This window comes from Corvus moneduloides, chromosome 3 (assembly GCF_009650955.1).
Source record: "Corvus moneduloides isolate bCorMon1 chromosome 3, bCorMon1.pri, whole genome shotgun sequence".
In the NCBI taxonomy this organism is placed as follows: Eukaryota; Metazoa; Chordata; class Aves; order Passeriformes; family Corvidae; genus Corvus; species Corvus moneduloides.
The window spans coordinates 91,737,443-91,752,981 of NC_045478.1; the positions used below are offsets into that span (position 1 = coordinate 91,737,443).

General features: G+C 41.1%; 1 protein-coding gene across 6 annotated transcripts in view; it reads left to right on the forward strand.

The window, feature by feature from the left end:
• DAAM2 (dishevelled associated activator of morphogenesis 2) overlaps positions 1-15,539 on the forward strand; it is a 205,449-nt gene that overhangs the window by 95,356 nt on the left and 94,554 nt on the right. For all 6 annotated transcript variants that reach the window (XM_032102750.1, XM_032102751.1, XM_032102752.1 and 3 more), the window contains one exon: positions 11,600-11,689. In XM_032102750.1, the coding sequence (XP_031958641.1) occupies positions 11,600-11,689 (90 nt within the window). The remainder of the gene's footprint in view (positions 1-11,599; positions 11,690-15,539) is intronic.

Below are 15,539 nucleotides of genomic sequence, written 5' to 3' on the forward strand. Positions count from 1 at the left end.
ACTAACAGCCTTTGGAAAAGGTTAGCAGCGTGCACAGCAGTGTTATGCGATGGTTTACTAGGTGGAGGCTTGAAGAATAACTTCTCCAAAGGAAATTACAAGGGGAAAGCAGATTGCAGTTTCTCAGTTTGGAAGGTGTCCAGGGAGATCCCTGAGTCATGGAAAATCCATTGGGATTGCTTTAGTGGCTGTGTTTCAGCATTGCGTCTTGAATAGAGAGGAACAGCTGCACGAGTTTGTTGGTTGGTGTGAAGTTGTTGGCTTATACATTAATGATGTGGGAGAACTTTGGGATTACAAATGCTTAACTAGATAGTAAATGCAATTATGATTTGTTGTTAGTAGACAATGCAAGGCACATGCTCATTCTTCTCTTATTCTTTTTGCTGTATCTTGTGAACATTTCTGATTATTTCTTTAGTTAGAAACATTGAGAGAAAAACATCTTAGCTGGTGTTTTCTTAAGCCCAGTGATGTCAGTGCAGTAGTTTCTGTTCTGATTATCAGAATACTTGAGCAATGAGACAGGACAGGGTGTGAGTGAATAACCAAATATAATGTCATGCCTTCAATTCACTGTTTGACATGGAAATACTCTGTTTATGTGAGGGAAGAGAATTGTGGAATTTTCCTCCACTTCGACCCTGAGGAGATAACAGAAGCCTCATATGTGGATGATATTCTAGCTGGTCTGGACTGATTAGTAGTAAATACAGATAATCTATTTATTGAAGTAGAAGTTAACAAATAGTGAAAAGGAGACTGATAAACTTCTCAGTCTATTTTGTGTCTGAAATCTGTGCTGTAGATTGTAGAGTGAGTCACTGTTAGAAGTGGTTAAGCTGAGAGGTTTAGTCTTCTACAATTTAAAAGAGGTTATTTAATTAATATTTTCCACTGGTGTAAGTCCACTCAATTTAATGGAGTTAGGGGCATTCTGATTTCTGGTTTGCACTACCAAATTTGGAATAATAACTCAGAGAGCAAGTGAAGAACTAAAGCTAGCTTCTGGTTTTGCTTTTATCTGTGTAAACCTGAACTTCTGCCAAAAATGATGTTGATTTACTGGAGTTCCTTTGAGTTTACCCTGCATATAAGCTTGAGCATGTGTTTCTAAGCTGCACAACCAAAACTCAACAAGATGTTAATTTTGCTCATTAAATTCTTAACCAACCTCGCAGTTCCTCCTGCCCTTTTACGTAATATTTTATCAGAGATTTAAAGGTCAGCCAAGCTCTGACTTACCCTTGTTTTCCTCTATAGGGGCATATGGCAAATAGGATGCACACAAGAGGATAAAGCTGGGAGGGAGGAGTAGGTGGCACTGGCGCCCCTGGAAATTCAGCCTGCCTTTGGCACAGCAGCATCAATCCCCAGCCCACATTTTGAAGGTTGAGCCAGCAGGACTGTGTTTGGGCAGGAAGTGATCAAAGAGGTGTGTGCCTGTGTGCTTTGGCACAGTCCAAACTGTGAATTGCTCCAGCCTAGGAACCTCCTCTGAACTCATTAGTATTAAAACAGAACAGAGAGGACTTTGTAGGGAAGGAGAGGGTTGGGAAGCCGGAAAAGTAGCAGTTTAGACGGCAGTTTCCTAATAACCTTTCCCACAACTACCTTCCCATACGGGGTCTCAGCTAGAGGACCTTGGCATGAAAAACAAACCCTGGCACAGGGAGGGGGAAGGGAGGGAGGAAATGAGGGGAGGGGAAGGAAAGGAAATAAGGGTTGGAAAATGGGCACTGTGCTGAAACAGCAGATTTTATTTTTATTTAGTGTTATATCTACTGATACTATAGGCTCTGTTTGAGAGAAGCATTTATACCATGTATGTAATCACAATGTGGAGGTAAATTTATCACTTGTACTAGAGGACTTGTAATCTGTCACAGTGAAAAAATTTATCAAGGAGTGGTATTACAGATGGAGTTCTGTTTGGTGTTTTCATTTAATTGACTGGATGGTGAAATACAGAGCACATCTATTAGGAAATTATCATCAGTGTAATCCAGGAAACTCTGGTATTTCTTATGCCCTGCTGTCTTGTCCCTCCAGCAGGTATCAGAGTGGTTGAAGTCCCCCAGGAGGATCAGGGTTTGCCGCTGCGAGGCTGCTCCTGTCTGGCCACAGAAGGGCTTCCTGCTCAGGCAGCCCACGAGAGACTCCCCCTATAATGTCACTTGTGCCTGTCCTCCCTTTAATCCTGACCCATAAGCTCCTAGTCAGCTCCTCATCCATCCCCACTGGTAGGAGTGGATGGATTGAGGATCCCCTTCCCCAGCAACTTTAGTTTAAAGCCCTCTTCCCAGGCTTGGCAGCATGATAACTGAAGATGCTCTTCACCTTCTCTGACAGATGGACCCTGTCAGCCCCAGCAGACTAGGTTTCTCAAAATGAATCCCCTGATCTGAGTAGCCAAACACATGGCTGTGGCACCAGTCCTGTAGCCATTAGTTGATTTACCAGATTGAACTGGTCTTTAAAATCCCTTCCCTTTGACCACAAGAATTGACAAAAAAGCTACCTGCCCTCCAGAGTCCCTTACTACAGCTTCCAGAGCTCTGTAGTCCTTCTGGATGCTCCTCAGACTGCTCCTGGTCATATCACTTGTGCCCACATGAAACAACAGCAGTGGATAATAGACCGTACGAGGCTTGGTAGTCTCACAGTGATATCCCCAGAATGAGCCCCCAGTAAGCAGCACATCTCTCTAGAGTGTGTCACTAGGCACATATCCATACTGCGGGTATGTTAAAAGATAAGCTTAAAATAAGGTGGAAAAATTGTGTGAAGAAATGATGGCATTCAATGCAGACAGTTAAAACTCCTTTTAATAGCAAGTCTGGTAATTCAGGATGGAAAGCAGCCAGGTACAATTTTTCAGAGAAAAATCTAGGGATTATAGTTGAGCATGAGTGAACATAAGTTATGTAGGTTTTGAGGGTTTTTGTAAGAAAAAAGAGGTCATTGACGATATGGAATATGTGGAGTATATAACCAGAAGTGCAGTCTGGAAGATGCATGAAATAAACTTTGCACTCAGCTTTGGTAAGGTCTCAGCTGGAACAGAGTCCCCACTTTTGAACTGTGCAATTCAAGAAAGATGTACTTTGACCGGGTGGAGGCCAGAAGTCAATTAGAAGAGGAACGAGAGATCCAGAGGACATAGCCTCTAAGAAAGATTGAAAGAGATGGGTTTGTTTAGCCTCAAGAAAGGCGACTGAGGAGGGACATTACAACAGTCTTTAACAGCCTCAAAAACTGTTATCAAGAGGAAGGAAAAAAATCTGCTTACCACATTAGTGGTTGATAGGGCCGGAAGTAATAGGCTTAAATTGCAGCAGCAGGGCTTTAGATTAGACATTAGCCTGACTATTCAGTCTTCATCCCTGTCCCGCTCACTGGGCTCATTTAAATTCACTGACATGGACATGCAGCGCACCTTAACAGCAAAAGCAGTGATGATAGACAGCTGTTTTACATTACTGTCCTCATATGCCCCTCTGTATCCATGTAATGTCCCTCTTGCTCTACCTGTATTATAGCCCTGCATATGAGAGTGTGTGTCTGAGTCTGGATCTTTTTCTCTCTCTAAACAGCTGTGTGTGTTGTTGCATGAAGAGGTACTGGTTTTCCTCATTCTTTCTCTTTCTGTTTGGCCCAGCAGATTGTTGCCTCATGCATGTGGTTTGCCTGTGAAGGACAGAAAAGTGAACAGCAGATGCTGTTTCAAGTGGCCTGTGAGAGGGGACTGCCACAATAGGCCTTGCTGGTTATGTGTATTTGTGTGCTGTCAAGTCACAGAGAACTTTGAGGAGTAGGAGCGGGACAGGATTTAGCTCTTCTTCAGGGAACAAGGAAGCAATTAACCAATGATTAAGAAGGGAAAAAGAAAGCAGTATAATGAGGGGTGTGTTTGGGGGTGAGAGGGAGGCCTGTTAGTTGACTTTCTGTGTAAAGAATTTCTCCACCAAAAAACAGTGCCCTTGATGGATGAAAGTTTTACGCTGCTGCTAAGCCTTAAGAATGAGTAACTTCTGTGTTGGCAGGGTAGAGGAGAAACACATCTTTCAGTATGTAAACATCAGGTGCTTTCTGTCTTGTACTGTTATGACTGAGAATCAAGAGATTTGGGCCCCTAGTACTGAAGGCTTTTTAAAGCTGCAACTTTTTTGAAAAAGCAAGGAGGAAAAAAGAGTGTAATGGGAATCGCAGCCTTTTGTTTGTCTGCTTCTCTGCTTTACAGTCAGATCCGTGGCGGTAGCTGAGATGTAAACATTGCTTCCTCTGCCAACAGGCTGTGTTAGCAATTCGCGTGTGCGCAGTGGTTTCCTAATGCACAAATGTAGTGATACAACATTGTGGGCATGGGCAGATGTTATGTGATATGCCTTATGTGTGTAGTTCTTGTGTGTGCAAGGTGTGAGTGGCGTACATATCTGCACATACACATACTATGTGTGTGCAAATACGTGGAAACTCAATGATGTTTTACTTCGATGCACCTAATTCTTATCATTTGTAAAACTGATCAAAATGTTACATGCTTCTCACAGTGTGGTGCTTCTGTGTGGTTTACAAAGGCTGCTTTTAATTCAAAGGGTTAGGATGAGATGGAAGAATTTGAGGGGAAGGACTGGCTTTTTTTGGGTTTCTTCTTGCTTTTTCTTCATGGGTTATCTGTGGAGTTAGCACATATATCAGATGCCCAAGGGGGAGCTTTCAACCAGTGTGTTTCACCTGGAGATGTGCTGGCTGTGTGGGTGGTAATGCTGTTGACTGATCAAAGACTTTTGCACTGTTCACTGCTCCAGTTTGTACTGGAGTGTAGGTGGTTTGTACAGTCAAATGAACCTCATTCACAGGCAGTTCGGACAGGCAGTCTTTCAGAATGTCTCATCGACCTCCTCAGCATTGGAAATGAGCATCCTTCCAGCAGGCTACCTCTTACATGTCAGCCTGGAGAGCTGGAATGAACAAAGCAGTGGACGGAAAACTATAGGGGAACAATCCTATACTGTCCCCTGGAGGTAGGCACAGTGATTAAATAGGGAAGGTTTATCTCTTCTATTTGAAGGATTCCTAAGTTCTTTGCAGAGAGACTGAGATCTGAGTAAAGATTATTTTAGTTCATTACTTTATTCATTCACAGCACTTATCTCTGAAACAGCTTTTTGGAGAACTGCCTCTGGACTTATGAGGAGAGCATTTCTGCTACTCCCTTTTTGGTGGGCACAGCTTGATTGTGAGCCACCAGACTAAACTGCTTGTTATTTGCCCATGGAACCTGGCGCAGGCAGCATGAACAGAAATATAAATGTTCCTGGGGCTGTTGTTAATGTGAAAACGTAGCTTTCAGTCACGTGTTAGAAATGTGGCCCTACTCAGTCCATTTTTTAAATTTGTAGAAGTTATGCTGGATAGGATTCTCTATTCCAAAAACTTGTAGTGTGCTGCTGACAACCTTGCCCCAATCTCTTTCCACTGCTTCTCTTTCTTCTAAAGTCCCAGGCATGTCAGTGCATTTTATTCCATGTTTGCTTGAGTTGCATTTCAGTATTGATTAACCCACCATCAACTATCCCCTCGAAGTGATTGCACATGAACATGTACCTTCTCTGTGGCCTGCCAGTGGATGCTGGATAGCATCCCATGGTGTGTCATAGTCATTGTTTACTTCGTACAAGATTTAAACAAATTCGTTCAGAGCACAAGGCTGTCAGCTGTGCTAAGCCACTTGGGAGCATTGGTGGAACTGGAATGTGGTCTCTTTGGGGACATGGTGATAGACATCTATATAAATGACCTTAAGGAACCTGAGGCAATAGCTATCATACTATATGGGGAATTTATACTGGCAGCAGTACATTATAATTAATTTTGTAAGTTGGGTGGATTTGACGCTGTTAAGAGACAGAGAGAGAATGATTGATGAGGTGGATGAGGGAGAGTGCATTTGTACTTGACAGGTGAAAAAGGTCAAGGAATGAGAAAAAGATTTGTGAAGGGAAAAAGAAAAGGTGGATGTGTACAAGAAAAAGAAAAAAATGGGATAGGAATATGAACAAGAAGCAAGGTAAGAGCAGTGTATTAAACTAGAATTCATACAGTGCAAGGTATAATGTGAAAATGAACATACCCTTGGAACCTACATTTTTGAAGTGAGCATTGCAAGCAAGTTATTAAAATAAGTAGTCTTCAAATTGTGAAGCTCGTCATAGAGTGTGTAAAGGCATCCAGATACCCACTGTCTCAGTTTGCCCCATTGGATGAGTCACAAAGAACCATTAAGGATAATGCTGCTGTGATGGAGCAAACTGCACAAAAAATTATTGCAAATACCATTGTTCTCACCATCTTGAAAGGGATGTTAACTCACCTGGATCACAAAATCAGCCAGGTTGTTTGAGGAAGGGAGTTGGGAAGCGTTTGACCGTCTACAGAGCCGTCTCTGTGGCTTTGTATTTTGTGGGGTTTCACACAGCCTTCTGTAAATTTTGGTGCTGGTCACAGATCAGGTAACTGCTGCTCTCATATGTTCTGGAAGTTCTTAAGTTTTCATTTTGAGTTTAACAAATGAGAGTAGAGTTTCTGGAGAGCTTTGCCAGTTTGTGCCATCTGAAGATCTGGTTCCCATGTAGCCTGTTAATGCCATGATTTAGCTGTCCTTTGGCTTGAGTACCCATCAAGTAAGTGAGTACCCATTGGTTAAATCAGTGCAACAGAGCTGTAATCAGACAGTCAAAATGGGCATCTCTGAACAGTGGAAGTGTTGAAGTCTATTTGCCTATGTATTATGTCTTAGTGTTGGATTCTGTGGTGATTTCATGTCAAAGCTATTCCATTTGAGGATGACAAAACATTTCATTTTTTAATAATGCTTTAATAATTGCCTGAATATGTTTGTAGGCAGAAATAAACTTAAAAATATCAGAATATGCTTTTATATGTCATTAATGTCTCTCAGTCATAAGAATAGCAATTAAATGTGAAACACAGGCCGGGGGGGGCGGGATTCTTATAGACAGGATATTCTCCCAAAAGCTCTGTAAGTAAGGGAAACCGTGACCTACAGGTAAAAATTAAAAGTGTAATGCAACTCTCTGTAGTTGAAATTATAAGAAATTGATAAAACAAGACAGTTATCCAACTGAACATAAGAAAATAAGCAAAACTCCTCTTCCTTCTGGCGAAATATTTGTTATGCCCATATTAATCAAGTTATTGCCTGCAGTAAACATATGAGGAGTCTGGGTTTCATAATGCTGGAAATGCTATGCATGACTCATTAAACATTCATGAACACAAAACAAAACATCAACAACAACAAAACAACCCGCCAGACTGCAAAGGTTGGTTGGTTAGTTGTTTTGGTTTGTTGGTTTTTCCATTTTACAAAATGAAGCAGCTGTCTGACCTTAAGTCAGTGTGAAACTCCCCAATGAGCAGTAAGTCCAGCAGCCAATGGACTTGGGACAACTAGAATGATACCTCCTCCCATGAGTGTCCGGATATCCCAAATATGGGGCTCTTGGCCTCCATGATCCTGACTTCAAATCAAGGGATGCTGGAGTCCAGAAGCTGTGATTCTCTGTGTACTTACAGCCTTGAGGTTTCTCCTACAGAGAGGCAGGCATGTTGGTAGGTGTTAAGGGTTCTCCTTTAACAGAGAGGTGGGTCTGTCTGCAAGTGAACCACTCTTCTACATTACCAAAATCTCACTTTTTCTCTTTATTAATTTCATTTTGTGTCACTAAAAAAAGTACTGCCCTGTCTAGGTGAGAAATGCTTTTCTGGAGCTTTGAGAATCATTACTGAGCTGATGGCTGCCCAGCATCAAATCCAGCTTTCATGCTTTGATAAACGTTCCCAAAAACAAGGGACATAATGTGGTTTTAAATCCTGCAAAATACTGGATTTATGTTTCCTACCCATTCCTCCTTCTTGTTCCGTTTCTTTCTCTCTGTCTCTTATTTCCTTGGGCTGTAGCCATTTTGAATGGAGGCCATCTTCTCTTTTGGCCTGAGAAGTGGACTGGAAGTATTTGAACCTCAAATCCAATTCCAGTTCTTTTTAAATGTTTTATCATTGAAATTCAATCTATGTAAGTAAATAAAATGCTCACAAAAAAGTGAAATTAGCTGAATTAACTACCACTAAAACAAAATAGGAAATAAATAAAGGAGAGAAATGTAAGCAATATTAACTGGGAATACTTTACATCTTCCTCAGTGCAGCCTGGCAAATATCCTTTTAATCTGTGTTTCATGTAACTTCAAGTATTTTTAAGAGCCAGGTGGCTGAGCTCTATTGGGCAGGGTCACGCTGACATGAATTGCTGGAACCAAGCTGCCCATCCAAGGTGTAGAAGGGGACTTACTATGTTTCTGTTGGACAACTTGCACAGGTGCTGGAGGAGGGAGTTTTCCTTGCTTTGTTTTGACTGACCCTTTTTTTCTTGCCCTTTACATTTGCTCTCTGGGCATTCAGTCACATTGGCTTCCTTAGTCTGGCTCCAACCCCAGTCTTGATGACTGCATTCAGTTTGTCATTTTTCCACTTTCCTGCCAAATTTGGCAATTCCTTTCTTTTTTCAGTAGCCACTTGCCATCACTGAGCTAACTCTACAGTCCGAATTTCTGTATGCTGATAGATCTGCTTCTGTCATTGGGTCAGAATGACAAATTTGGTTCATGAACCAAATTACCCTTCTGAAATTTATTTTTTCTGTTGTTCCTCCTGCTTCCCTCCAAGGCAGCAGGTTTCCTTATGTGCCAGGGTCTGTTAGGATCCTGGGTCAGACCAGAAAAACAGCCTGCCTAATTCAGGGTCTTCTTTCTTAGCTAGATCTATGGTTTTCCTGTGCAGTCACAGTGATCTTTTGTTCATCTTTTATAGAATGGGAATGGGAGAGGTAAAATGATTTGGAGAGTTCCAGAAGAAGGTCTCATGTCTCTTGTATTTTGCAGGGATTTATTGGGTTTTTTATAGGGTGGGTTTTGATTGATGGTGTGGGTAGATGAGGACATGCAGGCCTCTTCAGTTCTTCCCACTCCTTTCTTCTTCTCAGTGAAGGAGAATACTTGCTGAAAACTTCAGGAAAGGGAGTTGAGGAACCTGACTGCTGCTTTGCGTTCTAGAGATGTTTCATTCCCTGCTGAATACTCCTGTTTCCTACCTGCCCATCTGATCTGGGGGTTAGAACCCAGCATTTTACCTCCTAACAAAGACAAACACTAACTTTCAAAATTAAGGGTAAGCCTATTTCCGTGTGCTATTTTCCAGGCAGGTGTGTTTGGGTCTACCTCTGGTGTCCCCTTATCCCTGGAAACCCTGAACAGTTTCCTTGTTACTATGCTACCTGAGCTAATGTGATGACTTCTAAAGTTCTTTCAGCTTCCTCTAACCTCCTGAGTCACAGTAATGTGGGATGCACTATTTTCTCTCTAGATCTTCCATCCTTTCAAACTAACTTTCTTGGCCTCTGTCCTGAAAAGCATGTCATGTTATCAGGATGCAAAATTATGTGACTGGAAGTTGCACATTCTTGTTGTCCCATTGAAAAGCAGGTTTATCTTTATATCCCTGATACTGCCAGTATCCAGGACAGTGTCTAGAAGCTGCAATGTCAGAATCCTGTCCTCAGGGTGGTTTTAGTCAATAGGTGCATTCTTTTGATGATATGGTTGTCTTGAACTGTATTGATTGAGATCTTCATTCAGTTTAGTGCACACCTTCTGTGCAGAGCTTCTGCTGCTTGTCTGATCTGCCAGCAGACTCCAGAAAGAGCACTAGGATTAGAAAGCCAAATAAGCTGCACTGTATTTAAAAAAAAAAAAAAGTAAGATCATTTATTAAACAGGTTGATAAAACAATCATGTTTTTTTCTAAGAATTTGGCTGAGCCCAGACAGCTCATGTGTATTCTTGCCTCAATGGTGGTTCTTCCAAACCTGGCATTTCTGATTCCCTATCTGCCCCTCCTTTCCCTTCCACATGCTTGACCTCTAACAGCATTCCTTTGCTTGTCTTAAGGCCTTACATGTAGTTTCACTCTCCCTCTCCCCCCAAGAATGTGATCCTGGCCTGAGTTTTCTAATTGTGTATAGCAAGGATAAAACTCCTTGCCTTGCTTGGCTGCCCCCTTGTTTGGAAACTCACACTAAACATTTCCACATGGTTTGCACTCTTTTTGCACAGCTAATTTCTTTTTTTTCCCTTTAAACTTCTTCTTGTTTAAAATAACCCTCCAGCTTCTTCTACCTTGGGCTGCTGGCACTGACCTCGCCTTGTTACTGTTTGCATTTCTTTTGTACCTTTTTGCAGCTTAAATCTCAATGGGCTTTTAAATCTGTCAGCAGCCGCTACCAGGCTCAGTGTGCAATTTTGCTCACTGTTTTCACAAGTTTCCCAGCCCTGAACGCTTTCCAAATGAGCCATTGTTGGGCTGAGTTAAAGAGGTATTGTCTCTGCTTGGACAAGGTTAGTGTGGGTGCCAGAATCTGTGTGTGCAGCATTTTAGTGCCACAATGTCATCTTGATATTGGACCCCTGGACACTTCCTTCTCCAAATATTTCAAATATACAGGGAAAAAAACCAGATCCCTGCCAAAACAGATTCACTGAAACATTAATGGAAGATTTTCTTTATATTACTGAAACTCTAATTTAGACATCTTCCTCATGCAGTCTGCTTGCTCTGAAGACCATTCTGTTTTGTTTAATTCCCTTTATTAGCACCTAAAATTGGCAGCTTTGATTGGAGCCGTGTTCTGGTCAGTAGTGAATTTATACATAGGAAGTAGCAGTCTCTGGTTTGATAGTTTTAGAGACATGTATAGAAAAAGAGTCTTTTGTTATACACCTTTTACAGAGGAATAACTGAAGCTGTGGAATTTGGCGGTCAGTTCCAGATCACAGCATTATCCTTCATTTTACTAATGTAAGCTTGGCTCAGCTATAAGAGGGTGTGTTCTACTGAACTTACCCGGGACTTAATGTGCTGCTCTGATCAACCTGACGTGACACTATGGAGTTATGTCCTTTATGTCTGAAATGCTGGATGTCTTTGATGGGGACTGTGTGGTTTAGAGGACAAACATCTGGAAAAACATTTCAACCTGTAGGTTGCTGATGAGGTCTTTGCCTGAAAGAGAGAGAAATTCAACTATTCCCTTTCTGTGGAAGAGCAATTTGGTACTGCTGTCCAGGAAAAAAAGATGTATGAAACTTTTAGCCTTTCTCATAAGGAATAAGAAAGTGTCATAAAGAATGTCTGTGTCACATAATCTAGTGCTTTGAGGTTTTCACTTCATCCCTTTCATGTGATCCTTCCCATCCTTGACTGATCATTAGTAATGGGAGTTTGACATGGGAGTTGTTCAGGCTGCCTCTCTTTGTAGGCTATGCTCTGACAGGGAGAACTCAAGGTAGAGAGGAAATCATCACAAAACCAATAATCTTTGGAGTCTTTGGGAGCCACTACGTCCTCTTGATCGAAGGCTAGTCAAACATTCCAGAAACCTCTCAACTTATTAGAAGTTACCAATGCAGCTCTTGACTGTTCGTTTTTTTTTTCTGTTTTTCTTTTTCACAATCTCCAGGATGAATTGGATCTCACAGACAAGAACAGAGAGGCTATGTTTGCACTCCCTCCAGAGAAGAAATGGCAGATTTACTGCAGCAAAAAGAAGGTACTACTGTTGTCCTCAGCAATAAATTCTGTGTGCATGTTCATAATTGCATCTTGATTTGAGCTTTGTGTTTATCTACTGTTTACTCAAGAACATGAATAAGTGATGGAAGGATTTTTATCAGCATGGATATGGCACAATTTTCTGATAAGTAATGTACGCACATGTGATTTCTGAAGAGAACATTAACATCTTAAAATAGTACACTGTCCCATTTTGAATCTTTTACATGTTTGGTATTTCTTTGTTTTATTGTTTGTTTGGGGCCTGCGGGGGTTTTGGGGGGCTTGTTTGTTCTTTGAGCTGAAAGAACAACTATCATGGAATTGCATTAAGGTTTTTAAAAACTTTTGTAGGTTGCTTAAAATAGAAAAAGTATTGCTGAAGTCTTTCAGGATGTCTTCCAATACCAATAACAGTACACAATAGTGATGTCTTAAAACTTGGTGGTTCATTATTCCAGAGTCTGTAGGAAATGTTCCACATTGCACTGGAAAGCGAGGAGCACCTGCTCGTATCATTTTCCATGTAACACTTCTCCATTCAAGGTCTTCAAATTTCTGACAAACCAGTAAAGGAGAAATAAATCAGAGGCTGATGAATCACAGTAATATTTTGTTGCTGGCAGAATGATGGCCAAGTTAATGGATAAGTTGTATCATTGCTGTGAAACTTCTAAACAAGGAACTTCTGCAGTAATGGTGCCTTGGAAAAGTTTTGCTGCTCTAGGAAACACACAGTTGGAAGTGAACATAAGACCAAGAGTATGTATTTACTGGCCACAAATGTTAGGAGGAAAAAGGTGTGGTGTGTTTGTTGGTTAGTTTTATTTCTCAAGTATGCTCTATGAGAGCATCAGTCTTTAAACATAAGTCTGCATAACAAAAGGTGGAAGAGGAGGTTTAGATTTCAATACTGAACCTGACAGACTAAAATCTTGCTCATGGTCCTTCTGGAGGCTGTGCTTGCTGCCTTTTTTCTTCCAAGTGGGGGCAGTGAACTTTCTTACCATGTAATTAAAGAAAACCAGTCCAATCAGGGTGTTTTACCTTCAGGGTTTTTTTGTTTGTTTGCTTGGTTGGGGTTTTTTAACTTCACAGGGGGGAATTAATAGAAATCAATTAATTACAGTGGCTCTGAGCTAGCAATAGCTCAAAGCTAGCAGTAGTGCACAAGAGCAGTCTAGGCCCAATTGCCTTCAATGCTGTCTCCATTCCTTTTTCCTGCTTGTACACAGAGCTTGCAAGTGGAAGGAAAGTGCAGGCTGCTGTGATTAATGTTTGCTTTACGTTTTTGCTGGCCAGCTCAGCTGGGTTTTTCAGCTCTGGTGGGAGAGGATCTATTTGTAGCTGTCTTAGAGACATCTCGCCTCCCGGACCAGTCAGCCTTGGCAGGAAGGTTTGTACTTTAATGTATTTAATATGTTGGTTGGATTCACTCATTACATTGGGGGTTTTGTTTCTGTTGGGGTTTTTTGTTTGTTTGTTTTCCCCTGTGTTCTACAGCAGTGAATTTGCTATAAGAATCTAAAAGACTTCCAAAGTTAAAGAAGCTGCATACTGGAAAGTCTTTATAATGCATTTGTAGTGCAACCTCAGTTAGCTGAACTCCAGCTATCCAAAATGATGTGCTAACTGGAATGGGATACCATTGCCACATGTCTATTCATTACATTGTAGATACTTTCAATTACTTGAAACCTTAACTGTCCAGTGTTATTCATTGTTTCCCTCACAGGCAGTCAGATGATTGGTGATGACATCTCTCTCTAGCCTACTACCTAATCCACCTATCATCATTGTTTTGCAGTGACAGAGAGGCTTGTTCCAGGATTCCTTTTAAAGCAAAGCCCCCTTTTCCCTGAAGAATTTGCAGTCTAATTTCAGCCACAAAGGGTCCAATTTCTCACTTGGCAGAACACTTCCAGCTACCCCGGGCAAGCCCCCCAGAGGGCTCTGTCTTGCTGATGTTGGGCTCTTTGAGTTTCCTGGGAAGCAGGGGCCCTATGCTTTGAGATGCGGGAGGTGGAAACACTATGAACTAGAAGGTCAAGAAGTGCAGACTGAGGGAACTGTTCCCAATTGTTAATCACAGGTGCCTTTCCTAGTCTAAAAGTAATGGAAAGTCAGAGCTTCCTGATTTGCTCTAAAGGTGGTGAGATTAGTGGGCTGCCTTAAATAAACAAATGTCACTTGCAAAAATGAAGATTAGTCATTGTTGTAGACACACATTTATCTTGGCAGTCAGATGTTAGATGTAATCTTTTATGGTATTTGATTCCAGTGTGGTGGCAGAAATTCACTATTGTATTAAAAAACTGATTCCACCTATTCCTGATATCAAGCCTTTCTGAAGAAAGGGAGGAAGGCAAGTAGGTCTGTGCACTGAAAGGGGCACAGCTTACCAGTCAACAATCCACAGTAATCAAAGGAGGCTGAATTCTGAACTGAAATTTCATGATTGTGAGTGATACCTACAGGATAGCATTCACACAGTATTACACAACCATGCTTGCTTTGGTCACTTTTGGCTATTCTGGGTTCATATCTGAAATCAATAGTATTGAAAAAAAATCACCAATTATTTGACCTAAAAGAGTAACTGTAGCTAGCAGCTCTAGTGAATGCTTTGCTCTCATTTGTGGAATAGCTATTTGCAAGGAATAATGGCTGCTCTGTTGGAAAATGTTAATGTCTTCTCAATCTCAGCTGTTCTCTACCTTGCCATTAATCAGTACAGGATGGACAATGAGAAATGCAGTTGTCTTGATTTGCATCAGAAGAATCATCGATTAGTCACCATGGATGGCACCCTGACCCTCTACCCCAACCACCAGTACATGTTTTGGATTGCCTTCTCCTCTGTGGCAGGAGCTTCCACTGATATTATTAAGTAAAGCCATACGTAGAAAATACAAATTATAACATTCTCACTCAGTTCAGGTACTTTATTCTGGTTTTGTTTAGAATAATCTTCATGTCTCACCATAAGCTGAAATTTAGAATTACATAAGACACCTCTGTGACTCCTCTCTCTAGATTTCCTACCAGATATAAGTTTTTCAGGAATTAGATCAAGCACTAGACCAAGATTTCAGACATATTTATTTGCAAATTTCCGATGTCAAAGTTCAGAAAAACAGTGTTCTTCAGTGCTGTTTTACCAGGAGCTGATACTAACATACATAATTTCATTAGATACCAATCAAATAATTATATGGAAAGAAGCAGTTTTTTAGCTGAATTGCCTCATCTATAAATGAGCTCATATTGGGATCCCAAAAAGGGGAGGAAGTGCAGGTGTTGCACTGCTTCAGCACACGATGCTTTGGATGGAGCCTGTGTTTCTAAGGACGAGGCCTCACTGTGCGGGCCATCGCTTATTGCCTTCTGAGCAACCCTACAAGCTGCTAGACTCATTGCTGTTGGAAAGCAGGTCAAGTTGTTTTCTTTTTATGGCCTTTTCTGCTTCCAGAGACTAATTTGTAAGCCTTTGGCTGAACAGATTTTAGTAACAAGCACACACATTTTGCAGATTTAAACAAGTTAGGGGATTTTTTCACTTCTGTCTTTCTTTGAGGAAAAACACTGGTAGCAAATTATTTTCCAAAGTAGAGTCAGACTGGACTAGCTGTATCATACACATTCTTTCCAATCAAACAAAAAAACCCAACAAAAATTTCAATCCTCATAATATGCTGAGATCTCCTAAATATCTCAGTGTTACCTTGTACTCTTGTGATTTTAGTGATATCCTTGAATAGTTGCTTTGAGTTCATTGTTCTTTATCTACTCAAGTGAGATTATTTAAACTCAAGTAGTGAGGTAATAAGCAGCACACTGAAACTTTC